The sequence below is a fragment of the Bos taurus genome, chromosome 19 (assembly GCF_002263795.3).
Source record: "Bos taurus isolate L1 Dominette 01449 registration number 42190680 breed Hereford chromosome 19, ARS-UCD2.0, whole genome shotgun sequence".
In the NCBI taxonomy this organism is placed as follows: Eukaryota; Metazoa; Chordata; class Mammalia; order Artiodactyla; family Bovidae; genus Bos; species Bos taurus.
The window spans coordinates 22,748,949-22,769,890 of NC_037346.1; the positions used below are offsets into that span (position 1 = coordinate 22,748,949).

At 48.7% G+C, this 20,942-nt stretch overlaps 2 protein-coding genes across 4 annotated transcripts in view; both read right to left on the reverse strand.

The window, feature by feature from the left end:
- Positions 1-391: 391 nt before the first annotated feature.
- RILP (Rab interacting lysosomal protein) lies at positions 392-4,244 on the reverse strand. The gene is made up of 8 exons (XM_002695683.7): positions 3,956-4,244; positions 3,788-3,881; positions 3,593-3,699; positions 3,259-3,504; positions 2,858-3,003; positions 2,351-2,473; positions 1,621-1,710; positions 392-1,370 (listed from the first exon to the last, which is right to left on the reverse strand). The coding sequence occupies exons 1-8, from the start codon at positions 4,181-4,183 to the stop codon at positions 1,226-1,228; spliced, it is 1,179 nt and encodes a 392-aa protein (XP_002695729.1). The 5' UTR covers positions 4,184-4,244; the 3' UTR covers positions 392-1,225.
- A 703-nt stretch (positions 4,245-4,947) lies between these two features.
- The window catches only part of PRPF8 (pre-mRNA processing factor 8), a 32,627-nt gene continuing 16,632 nt past the window's right edge, over positions 4,948-20,942 (reverse strand). For all 3 annotated transcript variants that reach the window (XM_005220080.4, XM_024979809.2, NM_001105638.1), the window contains 19 exons: positions 13,718-13,965; positions 13,452-13,631; positions 13,115-13,250; positions 12,863-13,032; positions 12,396-12,525; positions 12,130-12,276; positions 11,771-11,931; positions 11,274-11,465; positions 10,382-10,619; positions 10,117-10,245; positions 9,138-9,251; positions 8,880-9,053; positions 8,440-8,633; positions 7,397-7,636; positions 7,157-7,298; positions 6,025-6,165; positions 5,761-5,900; positions 5,456-5,658; positions 4,948-5,282 (listed from right to left, as the gene is read on the reverse strand). In XM_005220080.4, the coding sequence (XP_005220137.1) occupies positions 5,128-5,282; positions 5,456-5,658; positions 5,761-5,900; positions 6,025-6,165; positions 7,157-7,298; positions 7,397-7,636; positions 8,440-8,633; positions 8,880-9,053; positions 9,138-9,251; positions 10,117-10,245; positions 10,382-10,619; positions 11,274-11,465; positions 11,771-11,931; positions 12,130-12,276; positions 12,396-12,525; positions 12,863-13,032; positions 13,115-13,250; positions 13,452-13,631; positions 13,718-13,965 (3,234 nt within the window). In that variant the 3' untranslated portion in view covers positions 4,948-5,127. The remainder of the gene's footprint in view (positions 5,283-5,455; positions 5,659-5,760; positions 5,901-6,024; positions 6,166-7,156; positions 7,299-7,396; positions 7,637-8,439; positions 8,634-8,879; positions 9,054-9,137; positions 9,252-10,116; positions 10,246-10,381; positions 10,620-11,273; positions 11,466-11,770; positions 11,932-12,129; positions 12,277-12,395; positions 12,526-12,862; positions 13,033-13,114; positions 13,251-13,451; positions 13,632-13,717; positions 13,966-20,942) is intronic.

A 20,942-nucleotide genomic window follows, 5' to 3' on the forward strand; every position in this document is an offset into this window, starting at 1 on the left:
GGCCCCCACAGCGCCCAACCCCCTTCCTACTTCCTCCCCAGGCTTTTCCTGAGGAAACCAGGCTAGAGGGGCGGGCTGCCATGAGGCACCTCCCTGAGACAGTGGGCAGGCGCTGAGATGCAGACACCAGAATAGTGAAAGGAAAAGGGAAGGCCAATGGTGAGGGCTGAGTAGAGGCTTCTGGGCTGGTCTGAATCTGGAGCCGGCAGGAAGATGAGGCTGTAAGTTCCGGATCCCAGGACAGGCGAGCGGGTGAGCCATGGGAATCCATTAGATCACATTCCCCAAGGAAAGTCGGAGAGGGGAGAAGGCCCCCCCACCAGTGACAACCAAGGGGCCATCCTGGCAGAGCTGGGCAGGGGCGGATCACCGGCAGACAGACGTGGAGCTGTTTCTGGCTATCACGGGCAGTTGCTTTATTCCAACAGCTTAGGCCATCTGTACAAACAGCTGGGAGGAGGGCAGTTAGCTCTCCATTTCACAGACGGGGAAACTGAAACTCAGAGAAGCAGCACTTCTATCTGGCCCCCAAGGCTTGGCACAGAGGTATAGGAAGGACAGCATATTAAAAAGCAGAGACATTACTTTGCCAACAAAGGTCTATCTAGTCAAAGCTATGGTTTTTCCAGTAGTCATGTTTGGATGTGAGAGTTGGAAAATAAAGAATTGATGCTTTTGAACTGTGGTGTTGGACAAGACTCGTGAGAGTCCCCTGGACTGCAAGGAGATCCAACCAGTCCAACCTAAAGGAGATCAGTCCTGGGTGTTCATTGGAAGGACTGATGCTGAAGCTGAAACTCCAATAATTTGACCACCTGATGGGAAGAACTTACTCATCGGAAAAGACCCTAATGCTGCGAAAGATTGAAGGCAGGAGGAGAAGGGGACAAGAGAGGATGAGATGGTTGGATGGCATCACTGACTCAATGGACATAAGTTTGAGTAAACTCTGGGATGGACAGGGAGGCCTGGTGTGCTGCAGTCCATGGGGTTGTAAAGAGTCGGTCACCACTGAGCAACTGAACTGAACTGATAGGAAAAAAAGTAGGCTGAGCTCCCATCAGACTCGGACCAGGATTAGAGAAGAGCCAGGGAGGAAGGCAGGGAAGGAGGGAGCCTGGTCCTTTGAGGTCACACATCCAACCACAGACAGACTCCAAAGTCAGGCCTCTGGGGCAGCTGAGACTCCAGACAAAGATGTTCATTGAGAGCACAGCAGGACCCGTCAGGAGTCGGGGGCTGTCGGCCTGCCCACCGGCTCCTGGTGGGGTGGCTGCAGGGTCTCCTCTCCTCCTTGTAGCTGGCTGGGAGCCACACGGCTGGTCTCAGTCCCAGGGGCCTCTGCTTCACCCCGATACCACTGGCCAAAGCTGGGGGGAGACCAAGAGGTGTTTTGAGCCTGGCTGCCAGGGAGGTCAAGGACAGGGGCTGAGGGCAGCAGAGGGTGCTGTAAAAAGGGGACCCAGAGCAAGAAAGGGCAGCATGAGACAGGGGGCGGTAAAGGGGCCACCAGAGGAGCAAGAGGGGATGGGCATGCTACTTGCTTGGGGCAGCAGGAGGGAAGATGGGCCCCTCCACCCTCCACCCCTACCACATTCGTCCTTCCCTTCGTCAACATACAAACTCTGTATTCTGGACTCAGGGGCTGGGGGTTCAGAATGGTCTCCCTTATCGCTGGAGAGCAGGAGCCATGAGCCATCCTCATCGTCACTGAGGCAGAGAAGAGTGAAGAGAGGAGAGAAGACGTGAGGGTCCTTTATCAAGGCCCTGAGGGCCAAGGGGAGTCCGCTATGTTCAGCCTTCTGTGCAGCCCCCAGGAGCAGGAAGGGGAGGACAGAGCGACCTTGGGGCCCCCAAAGCTGGAGTGAAGGAAACTGAATCACTTTGCTGTACGCCTGAAACTGTCACACAACACTGTTAATCCACGATACGCCAACATAAAATAAAAAGTTAAAAAAAGAAAGCTGGAGAGAAGGAAAATCTGGGCAGACAGAGGACATCTTGAGGCTTTTCTTTTCTAGCCAGATACATAGCAGGCCGTGGACAGGCCTGCAGCTACGGCCTTACCTTTACCTGCCTGAGAACAAACAGATGCAGCCAAGACAAGAAACCAAAGAAACCGAAAACCGACTGTGGAGAAGCAGAGTCAGGATGTGCAGCAAACAGGGCAGGTGGGAGCAGCTGTGATCCAGTGAGAAGGCGGTGGGTTCAGCACAGCAGGCTTGGGGGGGTGGGGTGACCAGGTCAGGTTAGCAGGTTCCAGAGGTGGCTAAGCTAGGTGACAAGCACAGTCTGAGGCAATGGGTTCAGAAGGTGACTAGGCTCAGTGGGAATGGAGGCCAGGACTTACCTGCTCTCTGCTTCCTCTGGAGTCCCTAACATTTTGGCCTTAATCTTCTTCCGCTGCTTTTTGACAGCTACCTTCATGGCTTCGAGCAGAAGCCCAGGGACCCGGTGGTCTGTGAGCAGCTCCCTACGGAGGAGGAGGAAGGGCAGAGACAAAGCGGTGGGGATGCTAAGAATAGGTCTCGACTCAAGTACCTGTGCATGTTGTTCCCCCTTTTGGGAACACTCTGCCTTGCTAACTCCTCTGCCCCTGAGCTTAGGTGTCACCCCTCCTGGGAGTACTTCCCTGACAGCCGCTGCTGCTGACCCTCAGCACTGGCCCTCCCCCGTGTGGAAGAAGATCCAGGAGGGCAGGGACTATGTGACTCACGTCCTCCAGTGCCCAGCATGGTGCCTGGCACACGACACCGTGGACGTATCAACCACTCAAAGAATGAGGCGGGTGAACCGAGGCCAGGGAACAGGTGCTCCTGGCGCCCCCGAGCCTCCGGGCCCTGCCCAGCGCCCTCACCGCTGAAAGTAGGCCAGCTCCTCCTTCAGCAGGAACACGTTGGCTTTGAGCTCATTCCGCTCCTGAAGGATCTGCTGAACCTCCTCTCGACTGAAGCTGCACTGCCCTGCCTTGGCGGGGAGCCCTGGCGGCAGTGGGGCATCCGCCTGTGGAAGGACAGGCTTGGTCAGGGGGCGCCTCGGTTGGACAGGGACGCGAGAGGACTGGCAGGGAGCCTCGGGAGGCCAGGGCGCTACCATGGGTGCCAGGCCGGGGCTCTGGCTGAGAGTAGGGGCGGAGGCCGGCTGGGGGCGCACACTCGTAACCACCTTCTAGCTAGCCTGTTGGCCCTGCTACGCAACACAGCAAAACTTTCCCGAGTGCCCACCGAGAGCCGGACCGGTCCCTCACTGGGCACTCACCGGGTCCTCGGGGGTCCCCGGGGCTCTTGTGCCCGCGGCCGCCCGCTCGGACTCCCGCCTCTGTTCGCACCCGGGGCCCGCGGCCTGGCCCTGCACCGGCTCTGGAGGCGGCTCCACGGCCGCTTCGCGCCGCTGCTCTCGTTCGCTCTCGCGGTCCCGCGCGGCGCGTAGCTGGGTTTGTACCGCGGCCAATTTCTGCCGCAACTCCGCATTCACCAGCAGGAGGCGCTGCAGCTGCTCCTGCAACTGTGGGCGGAGCCAAGGGACTGGTGGGCGGGGCGCCTGAGGGCCTGCAGGGCCCCGCCCCCCGCACGTTGCCCCGCCCCGCCCTCACCGCCTCGGTCTCCTGGCTGCGCTGCAGCAGGTCGCGGTTGTACGCCCGGAGTTCGTCCCGCTGGCGGTCGGTCACCTCCTTGAGCTGCCGCAGCAGAGCGCGCTCCTCTGAGGAAGGGGCGTTCTCAGCGGCGGGCCCGCGAGAGGGGGAGTCCTGAGCCGCCCCGACCACGGAGCTCCGCAGGCCCGCACTCACCCTGTGGTCCAGAGCGCAGCTCTCTGCGGAGGCGCTCGTTCTCTTCTCGCAGCCGCCGCAGCTCGAGTTCCGCGTGCTGCGCGGATACCTGCAGCTGGGGAGGCCGCGCTGTTAAGGTCAGCCCCCGCTGGCCCAGGCGGGCGGCTGGGGAAGGGCGCCGTGACTTACCGAGTCCGGGGTGGGCCCCACGGCCGCCTTTTCCAGGAGCTCCAGCGCCTGCACCACCAGTGGCACGAGTCCGGCTGCGGCCTCCGGCCCGAAGCGGCGCGCCAGCTCCTGCAGCTCAGCGCCCAGGGCCCCCGCTAGGTGGTACACGAGCTCCGCGGCTGTCCCCGATCCCGCGGCCACCCGAGGCCCGCAGCCATGCGCCCCAGGCACCGCCCTTCTGGGCTCCATGTCCCCCGAAGGCGACCAGGGCTGCGACACCCTCCTCCCCCAACTGAGGCAGGAAAAAGCCAATCAGCCCCGGCCCAGGAAGCGGCTTAGGACAGTAGAGGGCGGGGTAGAAGCGACAAGGGAGGAGCGATTCAGGGAAAAGGCTGGAAGAGTCTCAGGGCCCTGGACCCTGTCCTGTTAAAGCCCCCAAGGTCACAGGAAGTAGGACCTTCCGGCCAGGAGTCCAGGAGCTGAGGCCCAGGGCTGTAAGTGGTCACTTTTGTCAAGCCCTCCCCAGTGTCCACACCAGGCTCCACCCCTGTGTCTAGAGTCATGGGGCCTGACTTGGCTGCCAACTCTCCAGCCAAGAGGTGAGAGGTAGGCGGGCTGTCACTGACCTCAGCCAGCGGCAGCCAACTGTCCAGCCGTGTGCCTATTTCCAGGACAGGCTGAGAGTGACACAAAGCTTAAGGGGCTAAGCTGGGCTCTGCAGCTACAGAGAACAAGCCGGGAGCTTCTACACTCAAAATAGTGACTGCTCCAAGAGATGCTGAAAAGCGGTGAAGGTTTACAAGTATTTGGGGGAAAACTGGCAAACGTGGTCATAGCAGCAGGGGTGTGAAAGCCCAACTTTCCTTCAGCTCACTGAGCTTAGAGGACATTTATCCCCACAGCTCCGAACAGGGGGCCTCAAGGTTCAGTACAGCAGCTTGCTGTGAACACGTCCAGCCTCTGCCATCCCTCCACCCAGAATCTGAGCTCAGGGGAAAAAAAGCTTCAAAACCTCCTATTTATACAAAATTTATTATTATACTTTTTCACAATTACAAGTCACCAGGGGTCAACAACATCACAAGCACAGAAGAGAGGAAAAAGGGGCCAAGCTGCTGAATGTCACCAGCTTGTCTGTGGGGCCACAGGCTCTAGCCTTGACCAGAAGGCTGGAGCAAAAGGTGAGGAGACGACTACGCATAGAGGTCCTCTCGGTCCGCAGAGTAGACCTCGCCCTCCTGCAGGAGAGCGAAGTTGAGGAAGTGGGAGGGCCGGTGCACCTCGTGGTAGAACTCTTTGGGGTTTGCCAGCTGCAGCTCGTACTTCATGTTGGGATCATGCCGGACACCTTGGAGTAGAAGGAAGAGGCCAACATTGACAAGGTCCACCTGCCTCACCCAGCCTGGGTCCCTGGGCCATCTCTAAACCAGAATCTGGGCCCAAGTGCTAAGGCTGGTGGCCTAACCTCATCCCCACTTTCCTGTGCACCCCTGCCCCCAGCCCACACCCTGCCCCACATACCCATGAAGTTGTAGTTCCACGAGGACTGGGCAGGCACCATAAAGAAGCCAAGGAAGCGATCCGACAGTAGCATCTGGACCCTCTCGTAGTGCGAGGGTAGGTAGCCTTTGGGGTTGTTGCCCTTGTCTGTGTTCTGGCGGCCCCATTCATAGCCACTGGGGGTCAGCTTGTAGGCTGTCAGGGTGCAGGAGCCTGGTGTGAAGCTGGAAGAGGAATGAGGACAGAGTCAGAGCTCAGGCCACCATTCTGGGCCCTGGCCCGCAAAGCCTCCCATCACCCTTCCTTCAAAGGGGGCGCAAGCCCACCTGCAGGTGATGATAATGGTCTTCTCGCCATCCCAAGATGGGTTGTCAGCCATGATTTTGGCATGGGTGGTGACATCCTGGGGTGACAGCTGAGGAGACTCGTTGGGCTGAGTGTGGATCCAACCTAAGGGTTCCATCTCCTATAGGAAGAGCAGTGGAAAGCTCTTTAGGGCCCAGGAATCCCACCCATGAGAGTAAAACCTCTGCCTTCCCTCTACCACCCCGAGAGCAGGATGCCACAGCTCTCCCACTTCCTCCGCTAACCTTGAGGTACTCGTGCTGGGGCAGCTGGCCAGGCAGGTGCACAGTCTGGTGAGTGCCCCACTGTGGTACCATCACGATGCAGCGGATCTCCTTCACCTGGGGGTTATCTGGTGGGCTCACCCCATACAGGTAACCTGCAATCTGGAGACAAGGGGGTCAGGAACCAAAGAGATTCTTAGTACCAGCTTAAGTCCCTTCTCCAGGAACAAGGTCAGAGTTCCCCAAAATGTGGCCAGAATCTCCTGCATCAAAAAAGCCTGGGGGTGCTTATTCAAAATGTTAAACATGGACCTCATCTCAGATTTAATCACATCAGAATCTTGAGTGGGGTCCAGGAATCAGCATTGCTCACACATTCCCCAGTTGATTATTTAAGTATTTAAGTACAGTATCCATAAATGAGCACACAAGCACACAGCTCAGGCATTCAACAAGCTGTACCCATCTTTAAACCCAGCACTCCGCAGCACTTTTTCCACCTTCGGTTTCTCCTCAAAACTACCTTCAAACTTTTTGCCCAATCTTTTAGTTATCTTTTATTTCTTCTAGTTATCTTTTATTTCTTCCTGTTTTTGTCTTTTGTGGTACTCTTTGTCACACACAAGTTAATCATTTTGATGATGGTTTTGTGTTATATATCTTATTTAAGATTATTCCATCACTAAGACAATAAATATTTTCTTCTAATACTCTACTAGAGTTTAGTATTTTACATCCAGATTTTTATTCCACCTGGATTTTACTTCTGTAAGTGCCACAAAGTAGGAATCAAGTCTTCCTTTGCTGATTATTCCAATATCATAAAACACACTTAATCCCACAGAGGAAGTGGAATCCTCAAGTGATACAACTGATTTATTGTATACACATGAATCTGTTTCTGACTATATAATACTTCTTTCCAATAACTTCTAGGCCAATCACACATTCTCCTCTCAATTACCATAGCTTTATAATGCTTTGGTATCTGGTGGGGGCCAAAACCTTCTTCCCTGTTTTGGCTATCCTTACATATACTTTACTCATCCATGAATTTCAAAACCATCACCTCCAGTTCTAGGAAATCTCAGGTGAGTTTTAGGCTCATAAATGCTTAGTACACACTGTGGCCTAGTTGGACAAACATACTCACTTGGGCCCGAAGGTCAGATATGCAGATAAACTTCTTAAGCACGTTCTTGGGAAGGATATAGGTGTACCCAGTCTCCTTGATGTCATCAGATGAAACATAGATGTGATTGGTCCTTAGGTGCAGGTTGGCGGCAGAGATGGCCCTAAACACAGGCAGGGAATGTTGGCATTTCTCAACTCAAGCACCTCACGCGGCACCAGCAGGCCTTCCCATCCCCACCCGTCTTGCCCCGTGCACTACCTGACCCTCCATTCAGTCTTAGAGGAGAAAGTCTGGGTCTCGTAGTTGCTGGTGGTAGAGGTGATTATTTCGTCACCATGCTTATTGACAGTGCGAGTCTGGGTTGCAGTCAGCTGCGACTGTTCCTTGGTCTGCTTCTCAATCTCAGCAATCTGCTGCCGCTGCTGTGATGGTGCTGAGATCTCCATCCCCAGGATGATGTCCCGAATTTCTGACTGTGTCAGCGATGCCACATTCACACTGTGGGGATAGTGTGAGTCACACCACAATGATCCCTTCCCTTGGTCACTTATGCCCCTAACTGCAAGCATGTTAACTGGGTGAGAAACGGAGCCCATGTGTACCCTGACCCCTGACAATCCTAAGTGATACTTATACAGCAAGTGTGAAGTGGAAATACACTAATATGGATCAGATTTGTCATATCCCAGGCTGACCCAATGCCTGTACACCTTTTGACCATGCTCAAACCAGATTTAGCAACCACACGTCCCACTCTACCTCAACAAAAAGTGCCCTGAAACTGGAAAAACTTTCAAAAACGAAAATCCTGAAACAAGTTCTCAATCAGAGTTGACACATCAGTCACCCTTACCAGTGTCTGGAAATCTATGGACATTTTTGGTTGCAAAAATGACAGGGAAAGAGAAAAAAGGAACGTGTGTGTGTGTTTTATTACCTGTGCTACTGTGGGGTCTGGGATGTGAGAACTTCGTGTGTGTGTGTGTGTGTGTGTGTGAGACGAGCGGTGGTACTGAGGGGTCTGGGATGTGAGAAGTCCCTGGACTGCATGGACAGTAAAGAAACACCCTGCTCAAAATGGCAACAGTGCCTCTGCTGAGGAACAGTGCCCAAGAGTCAGCTTGAGCCCTGAGACATGGACACTTCCTGTACTATCAGAAGACACTGCCTTACAGGCATCTCCACAACAATTTCCTGAGAATCGTCTCGGCTTAAAATGTTTCGAAAATCCCAGAAACCATATACTGAGCCGCCCGTTTCACCCCCGGCGGCTCTCCTCTGTAGCCCCCACCCCTGCTCACTTGTTTTTCTTGCCGTAGTCAGCCAAGATAAGGTCCTTGAGCTGCACCTCCACCTTGATCCACTCCTCGTCGGTCAGAGTGGGCCAGATGTGGTGCGGCTCTGTGATCGTGGTCTTGTCCGGCTTCAGGATCACCTTCGCGCGGTCGTTGTTTACGTGCAGGGCGCGCAGGATCAGGATGAGGCGGGAGAAGGCCTAGGGAGGTATGGCGGCACGGGAGGTCAGCAACGGACGCTCTTCCCTCTCCTCCAGCCCACCCCTTCGGACACTAACCCCTAAGGGGGCCCCCCCTCACCACAGGCAGGGCACTGGCCCATTCACAGGTGGATGAGGTGAAAATAAGCCCCCAAGAGGCCTGTGAGAAAGCTAAGGCACAGGACTTTCTTGTGACCCCAAACCCACTCTTCTCAGAGTGACGCTCCCAGCAAGGTGGTTTCATACCGTGTAAGATGAGATAGTCTTGAGCCAGTCGTCATAGAGGTTAAAGAGAACCATCTGTGGCTCAGTGGCTTTAAGGATGAGATCCCCAAACTTCTCCACCTTGAGGCAAGCCTGGAAGGGGAGCTGGAGCTCTGATCCTTTAATCACAATATTGGGGAAGTCCAGCAAGTGCACCTGAGACGAGATCAAGTCCAAGTTTAGAAACAGAGCCAGCAGGTCTCAGCCCTCTTTCCTTCTACCTCATTCACCACTTCTCACCTCCAGTGGATCCAGCATGCCTTTCCTAGTGACAATGATCTGCTTGGGCTGCTCCTCCACGGGCAGAGATCGGATTAGGGCAGCCACCTCCTCAGCTGTCTTCCATTTAGCCAACTGATAAACAAGAGAGGAGGACAGGGAAACTCAGTCTCCGCCCTCCCAGGTCAGATAAAACAGAACATCCCAGTCTCGAAACACTTATCCTTACCCTATGTTTCTACTGTATGCTACGAACTGTTAGGTACTCAAGAGCTATAGAAAAAATGTCCAATTGTCTTGCCCCAAAGGATGTTTCAACCTAGCTGGCCAGACAAAACTCACACAAGCTAGTGTTTGATTATACACACACTATGTCAGGGACAAAAGAAATTAAGGCTAAAGGTCACAAAATGTTGCACAAAGAAAGAAGTCTTGAGGAATGAGTAAGACAGTGATTAACAGAGCTAAGAGAAGAGTTCATGCTAGCAAAGCCACAGAGGCGGAGATGTTCACCAGGGTTTGGGATACCAGGATCCTGGACTGACTGCCAGAGGGCACATGCTACAGAGGACGAGAAACTGTGGCTGGACAAATGACAGCCTACCTAGATATGAAGTACCTAGAAAACCAAAGTGTTAACTCAGCAAGACGTAAGGGGTTACCAAAGGCGTTGAGGTAGAGATGCGGAGAAATCGACATTTTAAGTGTGTGCTCCCTTTAGAAAGATGATTTTTCATAGCCCTCTTCAAGATAGGTTAGAGACAAAAGATTCATGAAGCAGAGAGCCCAGTTAGTAGGTGATGATGGACCTCAATTATTCTTGGACTTCTTACAAGAAGAACACTTCCCAAGTTAAGTAATTCAGGGGGAAAAGTGTAAATGAGATACCCTCAAACTTGCAAAGACAGAAATAGGGAGATTCTCTCTCACACATCCACCCAATAACAAAGAATAAGAGGCAGCAAGGTTCTACAGCCTCTCTACCCTTTAACAGGCTCACCTGTCCCAAACGCTTCTGTCCAGCCCACACAGATGTGTGAATTATCTTGAGAAACAGCTGCCCTGTGCGTGGGTTGAAGATGAAGATGGCCCCATTGATGGGCTTGGTGGTCAAGTTCCCTTCAAAGGTCTAAAGAATGATTACATCAGTTAGCACAGTCTAGACACAATCAGCCTTCCTTCCTTCCAGTATGCACACACTTGTCCAGTCACCCTCCCACAGGCATATACAAAGCCCCACACCCTCACGTGCGTCTAACTCTCACCTTATGGATAGTCACTCTGTAGACATTAGTGTCATCCACAAACCAGATAATCTGGTTGGAGAAGAGCTCACCGTAGTTCTGAGAGGACAGATAGGGCTCAGTGGGCTCCGATGAATAGAGCTGCAGCCCCTTACGGATCCGTTCACGTAACACATACAAGGCAGGATTTGCCTTCATGATCTTGGCCATGGCCTGCTGTATGAGAGGCTTGCTGCCAGGGAACCAGTTTCCATAGGCACTGTGAAGGGGAAAGAGGCAAGAAAGATTAAGACCAGACTAGAAGTCCCAGGAACAAGGCAAAATGCAACTACAGAGGAAGAAAAGACTGTTTGCCAGGCTGAGATGAAAGTGTCTGCTCATGTACACAGAGGCGAGGAAGAGTCAGTGACCCAGATGAGCAAACCGGCAAACCTCAGCCTCACCTGGGCAAACCAAAAAGCACATGCATACTGAAGTATGGGGTGGGGGTGGGGGTGGGGGACGAATTAGGAGGCTGATAATAACATGTATACACTACTGTATATAAAACAGATAAATAACAGAGACCTAATGTATAGCACAGATAACACAAGACGGTGTAATAACCTATATGGAATCTGAATCTGAAGAAAAACTGCTATAGGTATAACTAAGTCACTTTGCTCTGCACCTGACATTAACACAACACTGTAAATCAACTATCATTCAATATAAAATAAAAATTAATGGGGTGGGAGAGAGGTTCAAGAGGGAGGGGCCGTATGATACACCTATGACAATTCATGTTGATGAACGGCAGAAACTAACACAATGTTGTAAAGCAATTGTCCATCAGCTAAAAATAAGTAATTCTTAGAAATTAAAACAAAGTGTGGGGCTGAGGAAAAACACATGCTTTCGAGCCTCAACTTACCTATGCAGGTTATATGCCAGGTCAATGGCAATGAGCACACCAGTGGGCGAAGGGTAGATACTCATGTTGTCTGTGGTGTAGTCCAAGAACTTGGCCCGGGCATAACGCTCGATGTCATGGGAATCGTAGTCCCCCCAGCGCAACTGTATGTCAATCCAATACTTCTGAGTGGTGGTGCTATCCATCACATCCCTGAAAGTGGAGAGGGGTCAGGAGTCTAGGCTTCCAGGAAGACACTGGTACAAGCAATATCCCCAGAACACCAAGAACTCTCAATCGCTCTGTCTACATCTTAAAACCAACCCCTCTCCTATTTCAGATCAGCAAGATGCACCAGACAATCAGCAGACCTGGCTGAAGGTGCTGACAGAATCAGGGGGTACATGGGCTTCTAATTATAAAGAAAGGCAGCCAGGACAATTTCAAAAGTAGTGCTGCTAGAAGAACAGTAAAATGAAGGTTCCCAGATGCTCAGGGCCCAGTCAGAAGGCACTTACTTAGAGTCGGCCAGCAATGAGGGCCGGGAGACATTCCACTTATAGGATGCAAACAGCAGGATATCTGCACAGGAAGAATTCATCTTATAGGACTTTCGGGGGTGGATTGTCTCCTTCTGAACTGTCTCGATCTCCAGTGCATCCAGTTCCTGATCAAACACCTGGAGGCGAAGGTGGAAAGGTTACGACTATTATGGAAGCCTGCTTGGCGTGGGGGCTGACAGACTGAAGATAATGGGGCAGCTGGGACCACAACAGAAGTCTCATCCTAGGAGCTCCGAGGGTGGATTTCCACACCCCAAACAGCGAGCGAGCAGACTGGACTTTCCGTGGCATCCTTCCCCCTCATTCAGGCGCACCTGACACAAGTCCATAACGATGCTCTCGTGGATCTTCTGCCACAAGTGAGCTCGGAAGATCTGGATGAGAGAGATCTTCAGCGTGGGGATCTTGCCGTGCATGAAGATACCGGTCAGGTCCAGCTGCACCTGAAAGCCCACGTACACCTGATGGGAGGAAGAGGAGGAGAGTAGAAACTGAGCGACTCTGGTCCTCAGGATATCGTTAAGGAGGGAGAAACCCTTGCTTTTAGCTTCCCATTCCCATATCTACCAATCACACTCACGTTGGCTCGGTTGATGGTTGGGGACCACCAGAGGGTGAACCTACGATTGGGAATCTGGTTCAATCCTGATCGCTGGGCATTGGTGAGCTTCTTCCACTTCATGGACTCCTCAAAACCACTGGCTTTCTCCCTGGGAAACAGAAGAGATCAGGTAAAGTGATGTCCTGCCATTCCTCCCCAGAATACTGCTGACCTCCTGGGGTGGCTGTCTGGGAAACTCTGCAGTAGCAGACAAAGGCACACAAGGGATGAATTCAAGAGAGCTGTGACATGTGAGAGATCACTGTAGAGAGAACAGGGATTTCCCTGGTGGTCCAGTGGTTAAGACTCCACACATCCAATGCAGGGGGTGCAGGTTTGATCACTGATCAGAGAACCAAGATCCTGCAAGCCCTGTGGCACCGCCAAAAAATAAATCAATGAATAAAAACCGACTAGCAACTGTAAGAAGAGAATAGAATCCTCACCAGAAAAGCCCCTCCCAGGTAGGGAAGTAAGTGCCCTTGAAGAGGGTGTGTTCCAGAATGCCTTCCACACCACCCAGGGCCTGGATCATGTCGGTACGGTAGTTGTTCAGGTTCCAGAGCTTCCCATCATGCCGCTGGTGTGTCCACCAGAAAGGATTCTGCTTCAAAACCTAGAAGGCAAGGCAGGTCCAGTCAAGCTTCCAGGAGCCCACTGCCCCCGGTTCCCACAACAGCCACAGTCCCCCCCAGTACCTGGTACTGCTTAAAGTCAGTTCGAACACGCCAGCCCTTATCATAAGCCAGTGTGTGCCTGTCCTTCTGGAACAGAGTGTTGATTCGAGGAATGCCACGATCCCATGAATCTTCTAGATCTTCTAGGGTCAATCGTCTGCCAAGGAAAAAAGACCAAACTTAAATACATATATGAAAAGTTCAGCATTCCTCCCTAGCCAAGGATAAATATGGTCAGATATAGAACCTACTTCCTTGACTCCACAAAATACGGAATGCTCTGCCCTGACCTCTAGGCAAGGCTCAAAGGTCACCCCTCCTCCTCCGACAGAACTGCTACGCCCTTGTGGATGCCCACCTGTTCTGAGCAATGGCCTCTTGTCTCTTGAGTGCATACTCAGCCCAGACCCGCTGAGAATCAATGAACTCACTCTCCCATGGCTGTATGTAGCGATACAAATTGGGAATCAGCTGGTCTTCTTCATGGCTCATTCCTGAACGGAAGTGTGTGATACCTACATCTGTCTGCTTGGACCACCTGTTCGGGGGCACAACCAAGATTAGGCTAAAAATAAAGAAACATCCCCTTTTCCTCAGGGTCTAAGATTCCTAGCGAAGTCCTACCTGAGGTCAGACTGGGGAATGAGCACATGGCCCATTGAAAGCATGCCAAGTCCACCCAACTCCTTAGGGGTGTAGAAAACGACAGGGGGGAATCGACTCGGCATCTTGGAGTTGAGGCCAATCTTGATTCGTGTCTGGATCTTGTTCTCACACTTCACCAGCAAGTCCAGGAGCTCCTGGGTGTTTACCACAGCCTCTCGAAAGTATGTCATAAGGCCAATAAGAGCTGTGTTCCATTTATTCACAATCTGAAGACAGTGAGGAGAAAGTAAATTATGAATAAGTTCTTGCAGGGAGAGGACTGTGGCTGGGAATCACTAGATACAATTGGCTAAATTCTCTCTAGTTCTCAAGAAAGAGCTGAGCTCAATGTCATTCGGGAAGTGTATATAAATCAAAATCACTATGAGATATACTTAACACACATTGGAATGGCGATGAGTGAGTGACAAGTATTAGCAAGGATGTGGAGAAAATACAATTATCATATACTGCTAGTGGTAATATAAAATAGTATAGCCACACTAAAACAGCCTGGCAGTTCCTCAAAAGGTTAAACAGAGTAACTGTATGACCCAATAATCCAGGTATACACCCAAGAGAAATAAAAACTTATGTCCACACAAAAATGTGTACATGGACTTCCCTGGTGGTCCAGTGGTTAAGAATCCACCTGCCAATGCAGGGCACAAGGGTTTGCTCTCTGGTCCAGGAAGATTCCACACGCCACAGGGCAACTAAGTCCACGTGCCACAACTACTGAGGCTGAGCTCTAGGGCCCAAGCTCCGCAACGAGAGAAGCCTCTGCAACGAGAAGCCCACACACAACCAGAGAGTAGGCCTCGCCTGCTCCAACTAGAGAAACACCATGCACAGCACTGAAGACCCAGCACAGCCTAAATAAATACATTAAAAAATCACATTACAAATGTGTACACAGATTGTTCATAAAAGCATTATTCATAATAGCCAGAAAACAGAAAATCCCCAAATGTCCATCTACTGACAAAATGTGGTACAGCCACATAACGAAATATGAAAAGGACTGAAATACTCATACATGCTGCTGCTGCTAAGTCGCTTCAGTCGTGTCCGACTCTGTGCGACCCCAGAGACGGCAGCCCACCAGGCTCCCTTGTCCCTGGGATTCTCCAGGCAAGAACACTGGAGTGGGTTGCCATTTCCTTCTCCAATGCGTGAAAGGGAAGTGTCTGACTCTTCATGACCCCATGGACTGCAGCCTACCAGGCTCCTCTGTCCATGGGATTTTCCAGGCAAGAGTACTGGTGCCATTGCCATACATGCTACAACATGAATAAACCTTGAAAACATGCTAAGTGAAAGAAGCTAGATGAAAAAGGTCATATCCATGATCCGCTTATATTACACATCCAGAATAAACAAATCCATATAGACAGAAAATAAGAGGGACTTCCCTGGTCGAGTCCAGTAGTTAAGAATTCACCTAGCAACGCTACAGATGTGGGTTTGATTGGGGAACTAAGATCCCACATGCTGTGGAGCAACTAAGTCCCAGTACTGCAACTACTGAGGCCACATACTCCAGAGCCCACAGGACATAACACATCCACACGCAAGAGCCCACATGATGCAACACATCTGCTGTGTGCCACAGCTAAGACCCAGGAGCCGCGACTCCTGAGCCTGCATGATGCAACTCCTGAAGCCCACAGGCCCTAGAGCCTGTGCTCCACAAGAGAAGACACTGCACTGAGAGACTCACCCACCTCAACTAAAGAGGAGCCCTGGCTGCTGCAACTGAAGAAAGCCTACACAGCAACGAAGACCCAGCACAGCCAAACAGAAACAGAAACAACAGATGATGGAATTAGTAGACAAAGACCTACAGCGTTTATAATTATGCTTGAATATACAAGAAAAACACGAACATAATGAGGAGAGAAATAGTTGTTAAAGACCCAAATGAAACTTGTAGAGATAAAAATTTCAGTATCTGAAAATGTAAATATATTGATGGGATTTACAACATTTTAAAGCTTCAGAAGAAAATAATAAAGGCAAAATAAATACTTTTCCTGACAAACAAAAGCAGAGCATATTCACTGCCAGTAGACACTTACTACAAGCGATGTTAACGGACATTCTTCGAGCAGAAAGAAATTACCAGATGGAAACGTGGATCTACATAAAGTCATGAAGAACACCAGAAACAGTATGTGGGTAAAAAGACATTTTTTCTCATTTTGTAATTTCTATAGAAGATTAAAGGACTGTTTAAAGCCCAAAGAGCAACAATGTATCACTGTGTTTATAATATAGGTACAGTTAACACTACAAAGAATGAGGGGAAAAATGAAAGTCAACCACTGTAAGGTTATCATACAATACGTAATGTAATAGACTAGTGGTCACAGTAAGACAGAGATGTACACTGTAAACCCTATAGCCACCAAAAAACCCAAAGAACCGTAGCTAATACTCAAAGAGTGGAGATAAATTAAAATCATACCAAAATCCCCACTTAATCCAAAAGAAACTTGGAAAATTAGTTACTCAAGTTTTCCTGGGTCTCTTTTTACAGATTTATGTTATGAAACCTTTGTTTTTCTCATGTTTAAAAAAATAAGTTAAAAAGAAGGCAGGAAAAGAGGAAAAAAACCAGAACGAAGAACAGATGGCAGATTTAAACTCAACCATACTGATAGTTATCTCAAACGTAATTGGAGTGTTTAGACTACTCGTATGGCAAAGACTGTTCAAATGAATTTAAAAAGCAGGAACCAACTTAGTGCAATCTGTAAGAAGTTAACGTTAATTATAATGACACAGCTTAAAAGTTTAAAGATGGAAAAAGACATCCATGCACACACGAAACAAAGCTAAAGGGGTAGTACTGATGCCAGACAATGTAGACGTTAGAGCAGAGAATATTACAAGGAACAAAGGACATTTCATGATGATAAAGGAGTCAATTCATTAAGATATGATAATTCTAAACATACTGCCTACTTAATAACACAGCCTCAAAATATATGAAGCAAAAAAAAAAAAAGATGGACCTGTTGAAATACTAAGACTCAAAGAAAACAAAGCATATGATGATGCCCAAGGGTATGGACTCTATATACCTCGCCAGGGCGCCAACAGCGCTGCTTCTATCTACTGAAACGTCTATGTGCGCACCAGCTGCAAAGTTAATTTCTAACTGCAGCTCTATCTTCAGGTACATGATAACAACATTCCACCTGGCACACGCCTTGGTCATCACCCATACGCAGGTTTCTGAAGAAAAATGTGTCTCAGTGAGATGGCTCCCTACTCCCCTAAACCTGCTAATCTCCTGGTGACTCACTGGTTTTTCATCTGCAAGCCAAGTATGTTTGTCCAACTTTCACTAAATATTTAAGATACCAGAGCAGTCTGAATTTCAGACATCCTTTCATGCTCAAAAAAAAGTATAAATTTCTGGAAAAATGTCATGTGTCTTTGTATTATAAGCTTAGATGAGTTTAATAAAGTGAATGCTATCTCTGAAGCCAAAAATAAAAAGAGGAACCTGGAAGGGGAAATAAATCTACAACTTCCAACACTCTTCTTTCAGTAACTGACAGAAATAGGCAAAAGAAAAAAAAAAAGATATTAAAGGACTTGAACAACACAACTTACAGAACCTAAATGACATCTGTAAAACCCAACAACAGCAGAATACAGATTCTTTTTCAAGTACACAGGAGACAGTCACCATATAGGCTAAACCATAAAACAAGTCTACATTTGAAAAACTAAGATCATAAAGATCTGACCATAATAGAATTAACTAGACACCAATAACACAGAAGTATCTGGCTTCAGCAATACGTGAACCATGAAGTTCCGGATGTTCAAGCTGGTTTTAGAAAAGGCAGAGGAACCAGAGATCAAATCGCCAACATCCGCTGGATCATGGAAAAAGCAAAAGAGTTCCAGAAAAACATCTATTTCTGCTTTATTGACTATGCCAAAGCCTTTGACTGTGTGGATCACAATAAACTGTGGAAAATTCTGAAAGAGATGGGAATACCAGACCACCTGACCTGCCTCTTGAGAAATCTGTATGCAGGTCAGGAAGCAACAGTTAGAACTGGACATGGAACAACAAACTGGTTCCAAATAGGAAAAGGAGTACGTCAAGCCTGTATATTGTCACCCTGCTTATTTAACTTCTATGCAGAGTACATCATGAAAAACGCTGGATTGGAAGCAGCACAAACTGGAATCAAGATTGCTGGGAGAAGTATCAATAACCTAAATATGCAGATGACACCACCCTTATGGCAGAAAGTGAAGAGGAACTAAAGAGCCTCTTGATGAAAGTGAAAGTGGAGAGTGAAAAAGTTGGCTTAAAGCTCAACATTCAGAAATCAAAGATCACGACATCCGGTCCCATCACTTCATGGGAAATAGATGGGGAAACAGTGTCAGACTTTATTTTTTTGGGCTCCAAAATCACTGCAGATGGTGACTGCAGCCATGAGATTAAAAGACGCTTACTCCTTGGAAGGAAAGTTATGACCAACCTAGACAACATATTCAAAAACAGAGACATTACTTTGCCAAAAGTCCGTCTAGTCAAGGCTATGGTTTTTCCAGTGGTCATGTATGGATGTGAGAGTTGGACTGTGAAGAAGGCTGAGAGCCGAAGAATTGATGCTTTTGAACTGTGGTGTTGGAGAAGACTCTTGAGAGTCCCTTGGACTGCAAGGAGATCCAACCAGTCCATTCTGAAGGAGATCGGCCCTGGGATTTCTTTGGAGGGAATCATGCTGAAGCTGAAACTCCAGTACTTTGGCCACTTCATGCGAAGAGTTGACTCATTGGAAAAGACTCTGATGCTGGGAGGGATTGGGGGCAGGAGGAAAAGGGGACGACAGAGGATGAGATGGCTGGATGGCATCACCGACTCGATGGACCTGAGTCTGAGTGAACTCCGGGAGTTGGTGATGGACAGGGAGGCCTGGCGTGCTGCGATTCATGGGGCCGCAAGGAGTCGGACGTGACTGAGCAACTGAACTGAACTGAATCTGGAAAAACACCTCAATATTTGAAAATTAAACAGCATACTTCTAAGTATGGGTAAAATAAGAACTCACAAGGGAAATCAGAAAACATTTTTAACTGAATGAAAAGGGAAACCTATCAAAATTTGAGGGATGCAGCTAAAGCAGTGCTTAAAAGAAGATTTTTCAGCACTAAGTATGTCCATTAAAATGAAAGGTCCAAAATTGTCATTTAACCTTTACTTTGACAGACTAGAAAATGAAGAGCAAATTAAACCCAAAGTAAGCAAAAGAACAGAACCAATGAAATAGGAAAGAGAAAAAATAAAACAAAACCAAAAGCAATTTTTGAAAAAGATCAATTAAAAAAAGAGAATAAACTAAAAGTTTATTCCAAAAGATATACTCAAGGTTTTAAGGCAAGGAATGTTTGTCAGACAATTGTTGACTGTGAAAGATCACATTGGCTGGAGTTATCATAGGTATCAGCCTTGAACAAACAGTATTCAGGACAGGCAGTACGAAGTGACCCCAGAGTGAGGTAACAGCCTGAACCAAGTCACAAAAGCAAAACTGAGCATCTGAGCAACAGACCTACAGCAGCAGCTGGGGGCCAGAATGGGCTAGATCTGGCAGTAAAGCAGACTTCAACAGGGTACCTGAGGCTTAGTAATAAGTTCTCTGACTGTATTTGGCCCTTGGAATCACAAGCTGCATGGTTTGTATTACAGAACACCCCAGTTCTGCTGTAGCTACCAGTGCTATATTTCTGGTAGGGAATAAGTATGAATTCCGAGACAGCATCATGTTCCTTTAAGAACAGTAGCAGTTTCCGGGGATGAGTGGAAGCAAGAAGGAAATGACACTGAGTGATTCCATGTACCGTGTACCATGTACCATGGTTAAGAACTTCACACATGTTATGTCTTCATAAATGAGATAAATTCAATCACATAACCTGCACATCATAATACATGACCAACTTGGAATGTAATGTGGAAAAATAAAACTGATGTTAGGACAATGGGTTGCTGGTGTTTTATGGATTTTGTTAGTATTTAATTTCTTTTTACTATAAATGAAAACATAACTATTAGAGAACTTAATGATAACTTTTACTGTATCCTTTTAAACCATGATATAGTAGAGACCGATTTTTCTTCTATTTAAAACTAAATGTATGGCTGGGGTGGGGGCAGGGGAGACAAAGAGGCAGAGAGGGTTTTTTAGGGCATGAAAACTGTATGTTATTTTAGCAATGGATATGTGTTCTTATCAGCTTCCCAAGTGGCGCTAGTGCTAAAGAATCCATCTGCAATCCCTGAGTTGGGAAGATCCCCTGGAGGAGGGCATGGCAACCCACCCCAGTATTCTTGCCTGGAGAATTCCAAGGACAAAGGAGACTGGCAGGCTACAGTCCATGGGGCTGCCAAGGGCAAGACACAACTGAGTGACTGAGCACAAGTATTCTGATACATGTGTTCAATCCCAGAGAATATATACCACACCAAGAGTGAACCTAAGGTAAACTTGGGACTATGGATGGTCACAATGTGTCAATGTAGGTTTTTCTGTGGTAAAAATGTACCACTCTGGTGAGGAACACAGGCACAGGGATTTTATGGGAAATCTTAGTACCTTCCTTTCGATTTTATTATAAATCTAGAACTGCTCTAAAAAAAAGTTTATTAAAAATAATGTAAAATAAAAATCAAAACAAAAAAGGACAGAGAAATACACCTACTGCTGGGCAAAGATGTTTGTTTCCTCTAAGTCATCTACACATGCTTAAAGGGACTCCCTGGTGAGAGGGAGAGAAGACAGGGAACTCGGCAAGAGTTCCTGTCGGTCCTCCAGAAGCTCAAGTTAGGTAAGTTGTACCTTACAGGTCAGGTGCTCGAACGTGGTACGTTGCTATTTTCCTTCTGTTATTTCTGGCACTTACCAGAGTCTTGTTTAAATGTTCCAGTCTTATTTCATAGCCACTACTAGGACTGAGGGCGTCCTGGCTCCAAGCCTGGGCGAGCACACTGCCCGTACATAAAGCAAGAATGCACCTAAAGCTGTAGCATCAGTAATGACTACAAGTGAGTCCCCCATTTTACAGATGTGGGAACTGAGGCCCACAGTGTGTGAGTGACTTAACTCAGATCCCAACCAGTAACGTAGCAGAGCTAGGACTGAACCTAGTTTGACTCCCAAACCAT

Coding starts and splice junctions, on each gene's coding strand:
- RILP (XM_002695683.7), bottom strand. CDS start 4,183: ATGGAGCCCAGAAGGGCGGTGCCTGGGGCGCATGGCTGCGGGCCTCGG. Junction 3,505..3,592: donor GCAGCCAGGAGACCGAGGCG/GTGAGGGCGGGG, acceptor CTCCGCCCACAG/TTGCAGGAGCAGCTGCAGCG. Junction 2,474..2,857: donor GAGCTGGCCTACTTTCAGCG/GTGAGGGCGCTG, acceptor CCTCCTCCGTAG/GGAGCTGCTCACAGACCACC.